The sequence below is a fragment of the Aptenodytes forsteri genome, unplaced genomic scaffold, assembly GCF_000699145.1.
Source record: "Aptenodytes forsteri isolate BGI_AS27 unplaced genomic scaffold, ASM69914v1 Scaffold166, whole genome shotgun sequence".
NCBI classification, from domain to species: domain Eukaryota; kingdom Metazoa; phylum Chordata; class Aves; order Sphenisciformes; family Spheniscidae; genus Aptenodytes; species Aptenodytes forsteri.
In genome coordinates this window covers 6,550,284-6,565,566 of record NW_008796110.1, presented here as the reverse complement: position 1 = coordinate 6,565,566, position 15,283 = coordinate 6,550,284, and the positions used below count along the sequence as shown (strand labels likewise).

Genomic DNA, 15,283 nt, shown 5'->3' with positions numbered 1-15,283 from the left:
TGGCTGTGCCCCCTCCCAGCTTCTTGTGCACCTCCAGCCTTCTCAGTCGGTAGAGCATGGGAAGCTGAAAAGTCCTTGACTGGTGTAAGCACTACTTAGCAACAACTAAAACATCGGTGTGTTATCAACATTATTCTCATACTGAATCCAAAACACAGCACTGTACCAGCTACTAGGAAGAAAATTAACTCTATCCCAGCCAAAACCAGGACACTATGACATTCCCAATTATCCTGCCCTGTCCTCCTTCATCCTCACTCCATCACATTTTTACAAGCAAGCTGGGTTAGCTGAAGACATTTATACTTTAACGTAAAGTAGAAAAACAAATGAGTTATCCACACAATCATAAACTTCTCAGGCCATTTTCAACTTTAATTTCAAAGTGGGGGCAAAGTCTCCAGCCAAGAAATTCAGTACATACATGTGAAATCTACTCCACCTTTCTAATGAAAGGGCAATTCTCTGTCATGTAAAAAAACCAAACCAATTCTATGCAAATAACCCATGATCAGGGTAAGCTAGTGGCAACGATAGGAAGTTTAATATACTTGTGATAGAATGTTGCTGACATAATGCTAATGGATTTCAGTGCAGGTTTTGTTTCTGTTTTACACAAAGGCTGCTCCGGTGACATTCCAAAACACCACAGTACATTGTCAGAATGCCTCTGTTAAAAAAGGCATCTAATGTTGCTACTGTCCCCGAGTATTTTATACCTCCACCCAGAAACTGTGATCAACAGTTGTAAGCCTGTTGGTACCACTGTACAGTCAATACTAGGTGGGAAAAGTACAATCATCTATTTTGATGTCTAGACTCCTTCCCCCTACCAAAAGATCTGATGAACAAGCCTCAACACTTACATTCAAAAGCTACTCTTCCAAACTCAGAGAACTCGCACATTTACCATGCTTTTGACTTCTCCCTAACTTGGATAAGAGGAGGGAAGAGATACATGGACATAGCCCAGAGGAACACAGTACTTTGATAAATGTAATTTTGCATCTGATTTTTTATATTTACTCCTGCTGTCCTGATGTTTGATCAACATAATAAAATGTCTTTCTGTCCTGAGTTCATAGTGCTAGAATAAAAAACTCTCTGAAAGGCATGAAGTATAATATAGTGTAACATCACAAGGTATTTTTTGCTCTGAAGTGGATCGAAGATCTTGACTCAATCAGTATTAAATTCCCCGATCTTCTTGCCCAGCCATAAAATGCACTGTAGTGCATTAACTTTTCCCAGGCTATTTGCCTTTGCTGAACCGTACTGTTTGTCATTTGGCATAGTTAACTACCACACAATGATAATGTCAAGGTCTTTGAAATTATTATGTGGCAGTGCAGACTTACTATCTTATCAGTAGCAATAAATATCTTGTTAAAATTGAGGTGTTACACAATTCTGACTATGCAACCTCAAGAGAGACCTACCTTGTGATCTCAACACTGCGATGAAAATTTCCCCCTTCTGTTATCATCTTCTCAAGAGGGCAAAATAGACCAAAATTTTCATCATAAACCATTTTTCATACTCCTCAAAACTGCTCTGAATGTAAGCATAAGTGAATATATGTAGGCAACTTAATACCAGACCTGAGCAGTGATTGTATTTTCATGTATATGCATTCATGTACATGACAGCATGCTTCAATCTCAACTTTTAATCTGTACAATGACAAAGGACAGACAAAGGCCTAGTTCTTATAATACTCACCCTAAAAAAAGGAAAACAAAATAAATCGAAGACTTTCTGAAGACTTTTCTTTAAACATACACAAAATTCATAACCATTTTAGAGCAGAAACACTGAAGACTTTGTCATTGACCAGGACTCAATTGTGCTAGAAATTTTAAGAGTGAGGGAAAAAAAGCCACACAAACAAAATCAAACCTCCACATATCCCAAACAGAACAAGAGGCAAAGAGCTTATGTCAAAATAAAGGAGGTTTCAGTCACTCACCTGTTTGTACCTTCTTCTAACAAAGAGCTATTGGCATGAAACATCAACTCAAAACACTCTCCTTACTGGCAAAGCCATTAGGTTTCTTTTACTCTATGTAAACAAGAACTTGGAGGATGTCATTACTAAAATCCGTATTTACTGAACAACCTATGACATGTATTCCTAGCAGCAGTAATTTAGTTATCAGTTGGTCATGCCTTTTCCTTCTGCCTATAACAAAATCAGAGCTTAACATTAATAAAACCAGCATACCTTTAAGAAAGCACTGCAGGTTAAAAGAGGTTTTAAGAAAAAGACTGCTTAAATATTTCCAAGCCTTACAAAAGGATAAAGTATATAATTTACATTTTGGAGCAAGAGGGAGGTGAATGAAACAAGATAAGCAGAACAAATTTCACAAGGTAGCATTCACTTAAATGAAGCACTCGGGCTATAGTAGCTCTACAAAGACTATACAGAGCAGGTCTTAACGCCTTCTTGTTTCACCTAGCCATTACCTTACTTCTTGTCTGTCTTTCAAAACTCTTCAGTTAGCACTTATGCTTTGACAGACTACATTCTCATTAACAAAACTGTTTTTACACCCATCAGTATTCAGTTCCCAATTTTGATTTAGCAAAAATTTCAGAAGTTACTCTACTGAATACTTTCTCCTCAGTACTCTATCCTATTGCAAAGAAACCATCTACCTACCCACCCCTAAACCCATCTTCTTTCTTAGACTGCATGTCAAAAATCAGTTTACTTCTCATTAGTCCTTCCCTGCTCCACGCACACTTCATGAATTAGACAAAAAAAAATTTCAGGTTTCTGTGTATCACCTCCAGATGACATGAAATAAAAAAGCCTACTGACTGCCCTGACAGCCCAACAGAGCGAGGATAAATACCAAACTCTACCTTACATCAAAGTTAAGTATTCTGCTTTGCATTCACACACATTCCAGTTGTTGGCAGACAAAAGAGAAGCTTCCTAAAATCATTCCAGTTCTTAAGTGCTGAGATAGCCAAATACTGTGAAGCTTAGTTCTTAACACCTGTGGTAAGCTGATCACAGAGGAAGTACTCTCACAATAATCTCAACTCACTGACAGTTCTAATGTCCTCCCACAGAACATCCTGCTTGCTCTAATCAAACGGGTGAAGTGGGACTGCAGTGCCATATAGAGGGTCTGTTTTGATCCCTTATCTTCACAGAACCTGGTTTGATGTGTTTAATCCCACTGTTTCAGAACACAGTGAAAGAAGCCCATGAGAAGCAGCAGCTGCTGCCCGAGCAGTTGTAATGATGGAGCGGTATGCACCGATGTCAAATACTGGAAAGGAAAAAAGGCAGCATGAAGATTTTTGAAAAATCCAGACCTTGCCATCTAACTTCTATTTTTGTTTGGTACAAATACGACATAGAATCTGATTGTCACTTAATTTATCTTTTCATTTGAGAAAGACTACGATTGCAAAAGTGAAAAGAACCACAACTGGGCACTGTATCTGATGTATGCAAGCATAACTCACATGTTAGCACAAGGTCTTAGGAAACAGAGATAGCAAATAAATATTTGTATATAAAGACCAACTATGCATAACGTACTCTAAGTTTATAAATAAAGTTTTGCCCTTAAAATTCCCATCTCTTGTGTCAGAATCCAAATTCCACCCCCCCCCAAAGTTTAGCCAAAGGTCTTTCCTAATGTAAACCTGCAGCTTTGCACTCTGGCTTACATTTTCAAACACCCAGGACAAAGTTTAATAATGCCAAGACTTCCCCCATTTTTTAAAGCAGGATGTTTATCCTAACACCCAGCTATCTGACGGCAACAATACGTAATTATTTCAGAGTCTGTAGCTTTCTCTTCTTTCATGAACAATTTTTAGTCTCTCTGGTAAGAATAAATGAATGGCATTTAAATCTGGTACCAGACATCAGTAGCACTTCAGCACAACTATGTTTCTTCCTTGTCTATCAGTACTATGCTCACAGTGAGGTTCAGGGCCCAGAGTAATACAATTCCACTAATGAGAACCAACAGGCCTCCAATTCTGTTCTTTTTGAGGGCTACACAGTCCACATATCTCAGGTAATGTGGTGAAAGAGCTGTGGTATAAAAAATGAATTTCAGTTAGTTGAAAAACAAGCAGTTTCAATTTGACCCAAACAATATCTTTTTTCCCAGCAGAGGGAGGACAGTTTATCCTGGGTCAGTCCAGAATTTCTTTCTTTTTGATGCAAAATGAAACATTGCATCAGACTATGCAACTACAGACATCTCACAATGCACTGTTTGAGACTGCTGAGACACAAAGTGGTAATTCAAGAAACAAGCTGTTACTTGTTTTTAAAAGGAGATTAAATCTCCTTTCAATCTGGATTATTCCAGATTGCACTGGAATAAATGTATTCTATTTACAGAGAAATTTTCTTTTTCTATACGAGGCTGTCTGTGAGAGGAATGTAGCTAGATACCCACAAAAAGCTCAAAAGGAGGACATGAATTTAAATAAAGAATTAACTGATTTAACTTACATCCTTATACAGAAGAGGCAATATGATTTGGGAAAGGCAGAGGACATATTTCTTGCCCTTATACTGCAGTCTATCAAAGTATTAAGTTAGTTTTAATCTTAAATTTATATCTTGTTTAGCTGAGTAAGATACTTAAATTTGATAAAACTGATCATAGTCTTACTTACTCAGATGAATGACTGTACTAGGAGAAATAAATATCTGGACACAAGTCTTTCCTTACACGGACAGCAGCAAAGTTATAAAAAGCTAATGAAGTACACGTCATCTTAACCAACAGCAGCTATGTCTATAAAGATGTCTCTGTATATTAATATTAAATTTTATGCTGTATTCACAGACATGGGGTTTTTTTGGTACCTGCAAGTAAGGTTAGGGTCAGCATTCCTTGATAGAAGCAGTTCTACAGTCTTCAAGATGTTTTCCTCTGAAGCATGTGCAGTACATGCTGCCATCAGCACAGTGTACTTATCTGTTTTGAAACTTACAGTTAGAGAATTACATATGTAAATACCATGCTAATCCAGAAGTTCCTTTAAAAGCCTTTACGTTTGCAAGAGTTGTTAATCACGTTCTGATACTCTAAGACATTTAGAAAAGGGTAAGAAACTTGTTTTCCTTCCAGTTAAAGTCACTAGAATTATCAGGTAAGATAAAGGCATCTGAGAAGATACGCAGAAAGATCAGAGTGAATGGCAGTAGTAAAGCATCTACTCCTACTGAAGTTTAGGATACTTCTTAGGCACCCAAAAAAACCCAGTAGGAGTTTAAATATAGATGCTTGTTTCTCAAATCTTGTTCCACACCAGTATATTCACTCCCTGTTCCTCCCCACCTCCCCCCAAAACACAGTCAAGGGGAGAAACAGCTTACAGGAATTTAACTGCAATGGATAAAAAAAAGTGCATGAAATGTATTATAAACACATAGCAACATCAATTTTAGGGAGAACAGAGGCCCATACAAAGGACAGTTGAAGTAACAAGGCTTTATTATAGGGCTTAAGGAGAAGGAAGTAAGTTTACTAAACTAGACTACTATGGAGCAGTAGTGGCAAGAGAAGGATTAAAAGTATGGTTTTAGATGTGGATTTAAAGACCATCTATACAGTCCATAAAGATTCATCAGGAGGAACCAGCGTATTTATTCCAGCTCTGAAGCCAGCTGGGCGTTACATGCCACCTTTGCTCACAAATCAGAATTGTACACCACTGCTGTTTGCCCACAGAACAGGGGAGATCTCCTTTCCCATGGTTCTCCTACAGAGATGTGGGAAGCATCACACCTCAAGGACCTTAGCAAGTTAGTTGGCCCTAGAGTCTATTAGAAGACTGCCATTTGAATAATTGCCTGTTTTGCTTATTGCACAAACTTGTTCACAAGTTCAAACATGCCTTGAACAAGTATGATTTTAGTTGTACTTACTTCAGACCAGACCATGAAGTGTTACAACATATTTTCTAACTTTCTTGTAGAAATTTTAAGACCGTGTATGTATTAACACCTTTATTCTTCAACTGAGGTCAGATTTTATTATATTTAAACACGAGAAGTTTGTTATGTACTTTACCGCATCTGTTCTACTTTCTTTATTTCTCACCACTTCTTGTCCCGCAGCCCTCCAACCAAAGACTTTAGTTTTGCATTTAAATTCATCTGTTTTTTTAATATACCATCTTTTAATTTTCAACTACCTCATGTAGAAGTTCTAACACACATCAATCAGTATGTTAAATAAAAAATTAAGTTTCAGAGAGTCACTTAAACTCCTGAACAGTAAGCAATTAACATCTCAGTAAATTACTTGATACACTGACAGATTGTTACTCAAAATGTTTAACCTGGTTATCAATAACAACATGAACGGAAAGGTGGCAGGACTTTGAACAAAGGTAGTGATAAGCACCCCTAATCTGGGAATGACATTTAGGAGGAACCTGTAGTTGTATTTGTATTCAGTATTTCAGGTAGTGATAAAGAGTGGGAAATTCAGTTCTGTTAGCCTACCTATAGCTTATACATGTGAGCAAGAGAAGAGGAAGGAACACCTTAGAATTCTCAGGTTTCTCTTTTGCAGAGAAAAATCGGTAAGAGACTGCAAAAAAGATCAGTTTATGTTCAGCCTAGCTGAAAAACCCAGAAGAGCCATGAATTTACTCCTCAAAGATGCTACATTCTGATCCCATCACATAGTGAATGCTACATTAGTTCCCTGTTCTTCATGACTACCGAAAAGGGTAAAATTAAGTAACCACTTACAAAGAATGACTGAAAGGTGACAAAAAGTGATTAACAGTACAGCTATTATTAGGATTATAAGCATTATAGGGTAATTAGTATAGGATCACTTATGTGATTGCCTGCTGATGTAAAAAAAGAAGCAGGACTGGTGACATTTAGTACCACTTTTGGATGGCATAGCTTTACTGAACACACATGGCCGGACCTGAATCAATGACTTGCAAGACTGTTCCTGGCTGGACAGTACTCTGCTGCGCATATGCCCTAGCTACTGTTTCCCCACACAGACTAACAGGGAAACAAGCTGAGAAACCTGATCCTAGCAAGGTGCCACTTAGGGCAAACGCAGTTGGTCACACACTGAAAAAATGCCATACACGTTGGTTAACTGGTCAGCTGAAACCGCTGCCCATAGCAGTTTCTGCCTCATTTAGAGCTCTCTACAGCCATAAACAAGGAACAGGTATGAGTTGTAGGCAGCCACATGGAAGTTTTCTGAAGTTGGCTAACAAGGACAATAATTTGAAGGCATGATTGCTTTTGGTGCAGACAATCTACTCTAATCTCATACTCTGATCAGTTGCTAAGAAGTTCAAGAAAATTTTCAGAGCCAGATTTGTACCATCTGCATTTCAGTCTACTACTATTATAATTATCAGCAAGTTACTGGAAAATAAGATCACTGCTTTTATGCACTCGGCAGTATGGTGTGTCACATCAGTTTCTTCTGTATTGCAATGCATTTTCTTCAACTTGGATAAATCTTCCAACATAATGAAAAAGAAGGAAAATAACCATAGTTTAAGTAGGAAAAAGTTACTATTAAGCCATAAAAATTGACAGAGGAACTGATAATACGAAGAAGCTGCACTGAACTCTTGCAGAAAAAGGCGATCCAGCAACACACTGAAGAACAGTTTTCACTTAACAGAAAAATTGTGCTCTAGTTTTAGAGAAGTCCACACTAGTTTCCCACGAACTGGAAAGCTATTCCTGTTGTTTGGGATTCTAGATGTTTTCTGCATGTACATACTTCGTAACAGGATCAAACAAAGGAAGTTTTAACTCTACAACTTTATCCTAGAATTCTTGAACAAGTATTTCCAAACACCCTTTTTAAAAAAGTACTTGGGGACTGGGCGTTTTTTATCAGAATACAAAATACAATTTTGACTTTAAAACTACTACTTTTACTTCAAAAAGCCAGACTAGGTCCCAGTTCCATTGTGAACTTTGATTTTTTCCCTATATATGTAAAAAGAATAAGGATCCATTGTGAACTTTGATTTTTTCCCTATATATGTAAAAAGAGAATAAGGATAGGACAATGTCTGGTACTGAGCATTACTGGCCAGTATTTTTCATTCACATCTTACCTATTTCAAAACATGCATTAGCACCTCTGTCCAGAAGAAGACGCACTACTGCAAAATCAGCCACACTGGCAGCACACATCAGGGGAGTCCATCCAAACTGAAAGCTAGACTCTATGCTTATACCTGTCAAAATTTAAGATACTAAAATCATAAAACTGTACCACATTAAACATGCATTTTATGAATCTTACTCTCAATATGTATCATTACAAAGGTTATACACTGTTTGCGTTTAGTCCTAGGGAGAGAAGTCTCATACCATTTTCATTTTTTTAATACACCTTTATCTAGAATACCAGAAAACAACTTTTAGAACTGACACCAAGGAAGCTCAGTTCTCAATCCAAGAAGTTAAGTACCACAGAAAGACTACATTTAAAAAAAAATGCAAGTAATAAATTTAGCTGCAAAAATAACTTCAGAGAAGTGCACAGAATCTCTGTTTTCTCCACTTATGTGCAATAGCTTTCCTCAATCAAAATGAAAAATTTTGATTCTTGCCAAGCCAAGTGGACTGCTGTGGAAGCAGCTTACTTGCTTGTCAGGCTATTAAGATCATATTGACTAGGGTTTTCCTGCTTCACAGCTCCTTTTATTCTCTGTCTTGCAAGGCAGTTAACTAGCAGATACCTGTTTTGCATTCAGTACTAACAAAATACTATCTCAATAGAAAGAAGAAATAGAAAATTATGCAAGATTCAGTTATAATCACCAGATCTGTTTGTTACTCTTTATTAACAAACATATCTTCCTTTGTGGCTAGAAGTAAGCTTGCCAGACAGCCCTCCCAAATTCACCAAGAACCAAGTACCAGACCGAGATACTCATCTGACAACTTTCAAATAAAAATCTCTATACATTTTTGCAGTAAGAGGAATCATCTTTCCTTCAATCCTTCCTCAAATATTACTTCCTCTATAAGTTTCCATCAGCTGGTTCCATATTAGTCCAACAGCGATTATAGATAATCAAAAATACTTCTTTACAAGAGACAGCTCCGAAAAAAACCAAAACTGTCCTAAGAAATTTGTGACAGTTGAGTTACATGCATACCTGTTCACGCAAAATGTGTATTTATTTTCCCTGCCTTGGTAGTTTGTCAAAGATGTGCTCAGTGTAGCAACTTAAAGTCATTAAAGCTGAGGGGGTAACAGGTCACTGCTCTGGGGTTGATTCTTCAACTGTTTAAGATCACTAGAGTTGTAGAAGTGCTCAGTAAAGAAGTAACCATTCAATGAAAGCCAGGTGTTGAAGCACTCTGGCACCTCTAATACCTGCAAGCCACAGAATTTATAATCAAATCTTCTTAGTAATGCATACTGCTATCTGCAGCCCTTAATGTCACAGCACGCCAGTTTGTCTGCAGTATACAAAACATGTCATTGAAGCCCACAGCCAAGTTCTACAAAGGGAGCCAACAAGCGTCCCTTAGCAGTCATATCTGAACTTCCTTGTAGACTAGTCACTTCAAGAATTTAGAAAGTCTGATATCCAACAGCTCACTGAAGTAACACTATTAGGAAAGGAATAGCAGAAAGCTGGCACTCTGTCAGCCTTAAGAAGTCCCTTTTCCTCTTAAGAAGAAAAGCAGTCCATGTAACTAGAGCTCCCATCTAGAGCTTTTTATTTTAATACATATCTGAACGATAGTGACGAAAGATCTACTTGGCAGGCATATAGAGACTTACTAAAACTCTTGAGAAGGTATTTTCCTTGCTGCTTTCTTTACACCTATAGCAGACGGCATCTGCCATGATGCCGATGCTTTTTCTAAGTTCTAGAAGTAGAAAGGTCTTTTTGGCAATGGAATGTCAAAGCTGTGTTACAGCTTGTTTGGCCTGCATGGTCTCCTGCCATCTTTGTAGTGACTGCCTCGAAGTACCACGCAGTGTGAAAGTCACAGTGCAAACCAGCTAGAGTCTGAGAGGAAGACGAAGGAAGGACACCTGAAACAGTAAGTCATGTTGCTTCTTGGCTGCATGGTTATAGGAGTTGTTGACTGAACCAGAAATGTCTCCCGTTGGTTACTACTCAGACTCTCTCATTACATGAGCTGTTTATGAAGTAAGCAGTGCTAGTTTAGCATTTAAAATGGCCCTTAAGAAGTCCTATAAGGCAACAGTGAAGCCCAGAAAAAAAATTTTAGTGAAAAATCAGGCCAGATCCAACAGCCAGAGAGAGGTGAAGCTGCCGCAGCTCCACACCCCCAGGTCCAACCAGTATTGATGCTGAGCGTGTATTCCCAGCAGGCACACACATACACCGCTGACCACACCGATCAACACAGACAGAGAGAGCACTTATGTGAACACAGAAAGCACCAATGGTCTCATCCTGCTCCCCTTTGGGATAGATATATCTCCTCTAGCTGCTGGCATCACAGACACATGGGCCTCTGACCCTCTGTCCCACTCCTGTGGCTGGCACATCCTTTCACTCACTCGTCTCTACATTCGCTGGCACCCAGGCACTAGGGCCCTATGACAGCCCTGGGAGTCCCCTCCTCTGAGTCCATAATTTGGGTTCCTGCCTGCCCTTGGGCCTCTCTGCTCTTCTGGGCTTCTGGAGATGAGTCTGAGATGGGCTGATGGCTTCCATGACAGGCCTGGGAGGAGCTGGGCCACGGTGTTATTTGGGGTCCTCCACCTGCCGTTGCCCCTCTGTGTTCCTTTCTGGGCATGAGCAGAGGACCTTGCCAGTCACATAACCTCACGAATTATGTCTAGGAGGCAAAGCAGATACAACATTCTTTCCTACAATCTGAGTTACAGACAACTATCCTCCTCTTTAACCAGGAATGGGGAGAAATATGTTCTGGCCCCAGACATACTCCACAGCAGAAACTATATGAAGCACGTGAGTAATGGTGAAGCAAAAGAACAGCAAAAGAATCATGTTCTTTCTGTGTTTACTACAGTTTCTCCGGTACCTCTTTTAGATATTTTGTTGACTGTGGCTAACAGTTACAGTAGAAAGGCTGTTTTTATACAGAAAAATGTAACCTCAAATTCAAAAAGGTTAACAAGGTAATGCCTGAAGAACTACGATCAACCTCTACATACAGCTTTTAATGCTAAATAATTCCATGTTTGACACAAAAAAAAGAGGTTTTGAAAGACTCATTTAGTTTAAGAACAGCTCTTAGTATTAGAATACAGTCACATTCAGACCAAATTTATCTGAGGAAAAAGTTCTAAAATGCTTGATTCTAGAAGACTTCTCTCTAATAGAAGTATCGATTTCTTTTAAGTCTGTCAGCACTTTGTGCTGTGGTTCTACAATACCTTAAAGCTGAGTTAAATCAGAGCTGCTGATGTCTCCCACTGCTGGGCCAGCTATGGTTCCCATCTGACTCAGGGTTCAGAGTCCTAAACTGGCTGAAAAATTATACACACACACACACCCCCCACTCCCATAGTTTACTACTTTAATTCCCTGAACTGGCTCACAAAAGATCAGATGAGCTCCAGCACTCATGCAAAGACAGGAGTGGAACAGACTGCTGAATGTGAACAGGAAAGAGGATTTGCCTGTAGCTATATCTTTGATCAGCCTAAACTGTCATGAGGTCATAACTTTTAATTCCATTTGAGGAAAACGAACATATGAATTATATGGTGTTAAGTATTTTACTCCCAAAGCAGACCAAAATGCCCAAGTCATTTTTAAACCTGCTACTTGCTTGCATTACTTTTTGTAACACGTACTTCAGAAACTTGTTCTTAGTATGTTGCCGTTTTATAGGAGGGGTAAGAGAAGACATTGTGCTTGTCCATCTCCTAAAGGAGCTCTGTAAAACTGCCTCAGCACCAAAGATTCTTAAAGCAATGGCTAAGCAAGCCAGAAGACAACACGTTCTCACTCTACCTGAAAGAACGGCCCCGACTGTTGCTAGGAAATCCACTTCCAACACAAACCCCGAGTTTGGTCGAGCGCTGGTAGTGAGCCTCCTACAAGCTCTACTGAACATGCACTAAAGGCAACTTTGGAGGCAAAGATTTAATCTGACTGAGCACCAATCCTCTGACGGACAATGTTACCTTTCTGCAGAAACACCTCCCTGTTAGAGCGGCATTGTGTTCTACTGCTCTGCAGGACAGTATTGGATGGGTCAAAATTTACTGTTAATCATATTTTCAGGAAATGATAGATTCTTTTGTGATACTGCCTTGTGCATTTCAGGGGACAGGACCCTAGACTACAGGAATCTTTGGCCTGACCTTATGCTCTTACAGATACCTATCATCATCTTACAACAGCACAGAACAGCTCATTACGTAGCAGGCATCAACACGGAAAGTGAACTATTGCTGTTTGACTGAAATACAAGCAATTAAAAATGGATGGCTGTAACAAAACAATTAAGCAATCTGATGCACAGACATCACTAAAAACTCTACCTATAAATAAGAACATATTTTCTCAAAGCAAGACAGAAGATGTAATTCACTCAGTATTACACCTCTGTGTTTCAGCCTGTGCAATAGTTTTTACTTAATTTAAAAAGCAAACCATTCCCCCACTGTGGTGAGAAACAGTCTTCTAAAAGGGCAAGTAATGTCATTGTTTTAAAACTCAGAAAACCCCACTGCTAACGAGGAAATTACTTTCTTCCAGCTATAAGACAGATTTTCCTCAGAGAACAAGCTCTTGGCTACTATATTCTGCTTGCTTGCCGAAGCAGAACTTCCTGACAATTATCACTAGGCAGGTCAACTCAGCTATGCAGTTTTTGATTGCCCTGGATGCTTCAATAAGTGATCCAATCCTCCTAACACTGAATAACAGAAACACATTACAGACAAATACTGAGTAACAGAACAGGGAGAAAGGCTTTTAGTGTTAAGACAAACTACTTTTTAGTGACAAATGCCACATAAACCCTATTAGACCTTTCGGAATCACAAAATCTTTGTCCAGCTGATGTTGCCAGGACAGCAGTATTACACAGGGCACATACCAGAAACTCACCAGTCCTGTGAGCGAGGAAAAAAAAAAAAAAGGAATTTCCAAACTGGGGGAGAATTAAAACAAAAAAGCCAGCCTCCCCTTCCTGCCCCCCACCCTGAAACCTTCAACACCAAAGTAAGATCACCCACTGAATTTTCACTCTCAATTTAAGTCACCTCAAATTCAGTGTTTGTAATTGATATTTTCAGGTTAAAGATGCATCTGAAAACAAAGAAACACCTTATTTCAGTGTTCACACATTATAGTTTTCTCAATTTTCAGGGCTCCTGACCAACGAAATAAATATAAATTAGAAGGCATATGCTGGAATACCACATGCTGAGTCACTGAAAAAGTTATTTCACCTTTAAAATAAGAGTTTATATCCTGTACTGGAAACATTCACATATTCCTACATGCACTCGACACATTATTTTGAAATGAGAAACTTCGAAGCCTTAGAATTCTTGCCAAGTTCAATGAAAAATATTCAACTTCATAACTGACTTTCCTCACCGGAGTTTAAGAGTTCTTCAATTAATGACACATCACCACGAAACAGAGCCTTCTTTAACGCGTCATTCTTGTCTGCCTGCAACATTTGATCCAACTGCTAGATAAGCAAAGCAAAGTTAAGTCAAAACCTAGTAACTGTTTCAAGGTAAAAACTACAGCTTGATTTCAGTATAAAAGCACTAGTGATCTCTGTAAGGACAACGAGGAGAAGGGGTGGGTGGGGAGCAAGGTAAGACTTTCCTTCTTCCATCTCTGTAGACCTGCTTAGGGTCTACTGTAAAATGTAAGTTTTAAATGAACTTTTCAGAAAGGTTCCATTCTCTGAAAATGTAAATAACTTCTTTCTCAACAGAACTGCTACCCTCCTACGCTGCTCTCCGTTTTTTTTAATGATATTTGATTTCAATTAAGATTCCTTTTCATCTTTTGGCACTAGGAAAATATTGCAAGGCATTTCTGTACCTTTTTTTGTACATTTCATAGGTTGCAAAGCACAGCATTAAAAACATATATCCACCAGACATAAAAGTTAAGAGTTTGGGGCAACATAGCTCAATGACTAGCTGTTTGGCTTAATACAGCATGAATCTGGATCACTCACAGCATGAATCTTTCCAGCACTGCTGGAAAGGGTTACCGTTCCTCTTTCCTCCTACTCCTGTGGTGGCAGAGGTATTTGTGTTGCTGCATCATAAATGATTTGGCTGAAAAATGCCCTGACCAAAAGACTAGTTTATGCATCAGACAGTTGCCTGATTCAAGTTCCTTTCAAAAGCATCACAGATTTGTTCTCTATTAAAGCTGCAGATGCAGCTGAAGATTGCTGCTCGCATTATCTAGATTATACAAAACTCCTACATACACCAGTAAGTGGAGGACTATTCACTAGTTTCTTTGCAGACAGAAGTGGGTATGGAAAGAAGGGAAGTCATATTTCATTATAAGTTTTGAAGTCATAACATGAGGACCCAGAATTATACCATTTTCCCCAGAACATTGTAGTCTATCTTTCCAACAACTTTTGTAAAGTTTTTAATAAGTGCTTAGCGTCTAGAAAACCAAAGATGAGAAACAGCCAATATAATAATTTAGCCCTATTTTTGTTCTACTCAGTCAACAATTTCCAAATAACGTATATCTTTGGATAGGAGCCTCAATTTAAAGATCAAGGCCCCTGAAAAACTGACTATAACCTTTAACAAGAGTACGGCAAGTATTCAGTTACTTCCATTTTCCAATTCCAGCCATGAGACAAACCAATGGCTAAAAAGCCTTGCAGAATCTCCCTCTACCTCACACTATCAGATGCCCCACACCTATTAGCTGCAATAAAAGCACTTAAATCTTCATGTTAGCAAGAAACAGTCTCAGGGATTTAAGATCTACAACAGCTTTATAGGCCTCCAGTTGCTTTCAAATTTATTCTCATGTTGAAATAGGGACTAGGGTCTGTTATTAAGGGGGAGAAAAGTGTTTTAAATAAATATTAAGGTTTTATGTAAGAAGACAAACCTCCGAAATTTAGGTTTTAGTCACTCCTGGATTAAGGGTACACCACCATTACCTTGCTAGCAAATAATCACAGAGGAGATGCCAGCCGCAGCCCTTCCCCGAGGCCACCCTCCAGTGAGACCCCCACCGAGCCCCACTCCCCTCACCGCGGTTTCAGGCCGACGCCACCTCCCTCACGTTACCCCACCCTGAG

At 39.0% G+C, this 15,283-nt stretch overlaps 1 protein-coding gene across 1 annotated transcript in view; it reads right to left on the bottom strand.

Annotated features, from left to right (window-relative positions):
- The window catches only part of ASZ1 (ankyrin repeat, SAM and basic leucine zipper domain containing 1), a 42,818-nt gene that overhangs the window by 26,804 nt on the left and 731 nt on the right, over positions 1–15,283 (bottom strand). The window contains exons 2-4 of the mRNA XM_019474043.1: positions 13,579–13,675; positions 8,113–8,235; positions 4,856–4,967 (exon numbers count right to left, since the gene is read on the bottom strand). Coding sequence (XP_019329588.1) covers positions 4,856–4,967; positions 8,113–8,235; positions 13,579–13,675 — 332 coding nt within the window. The remainder of the gene's footprint in view (positions 1–4,855; positions 4,968–8,112; positions 8,236–13,578; positions 13,676–15,283) is intronic.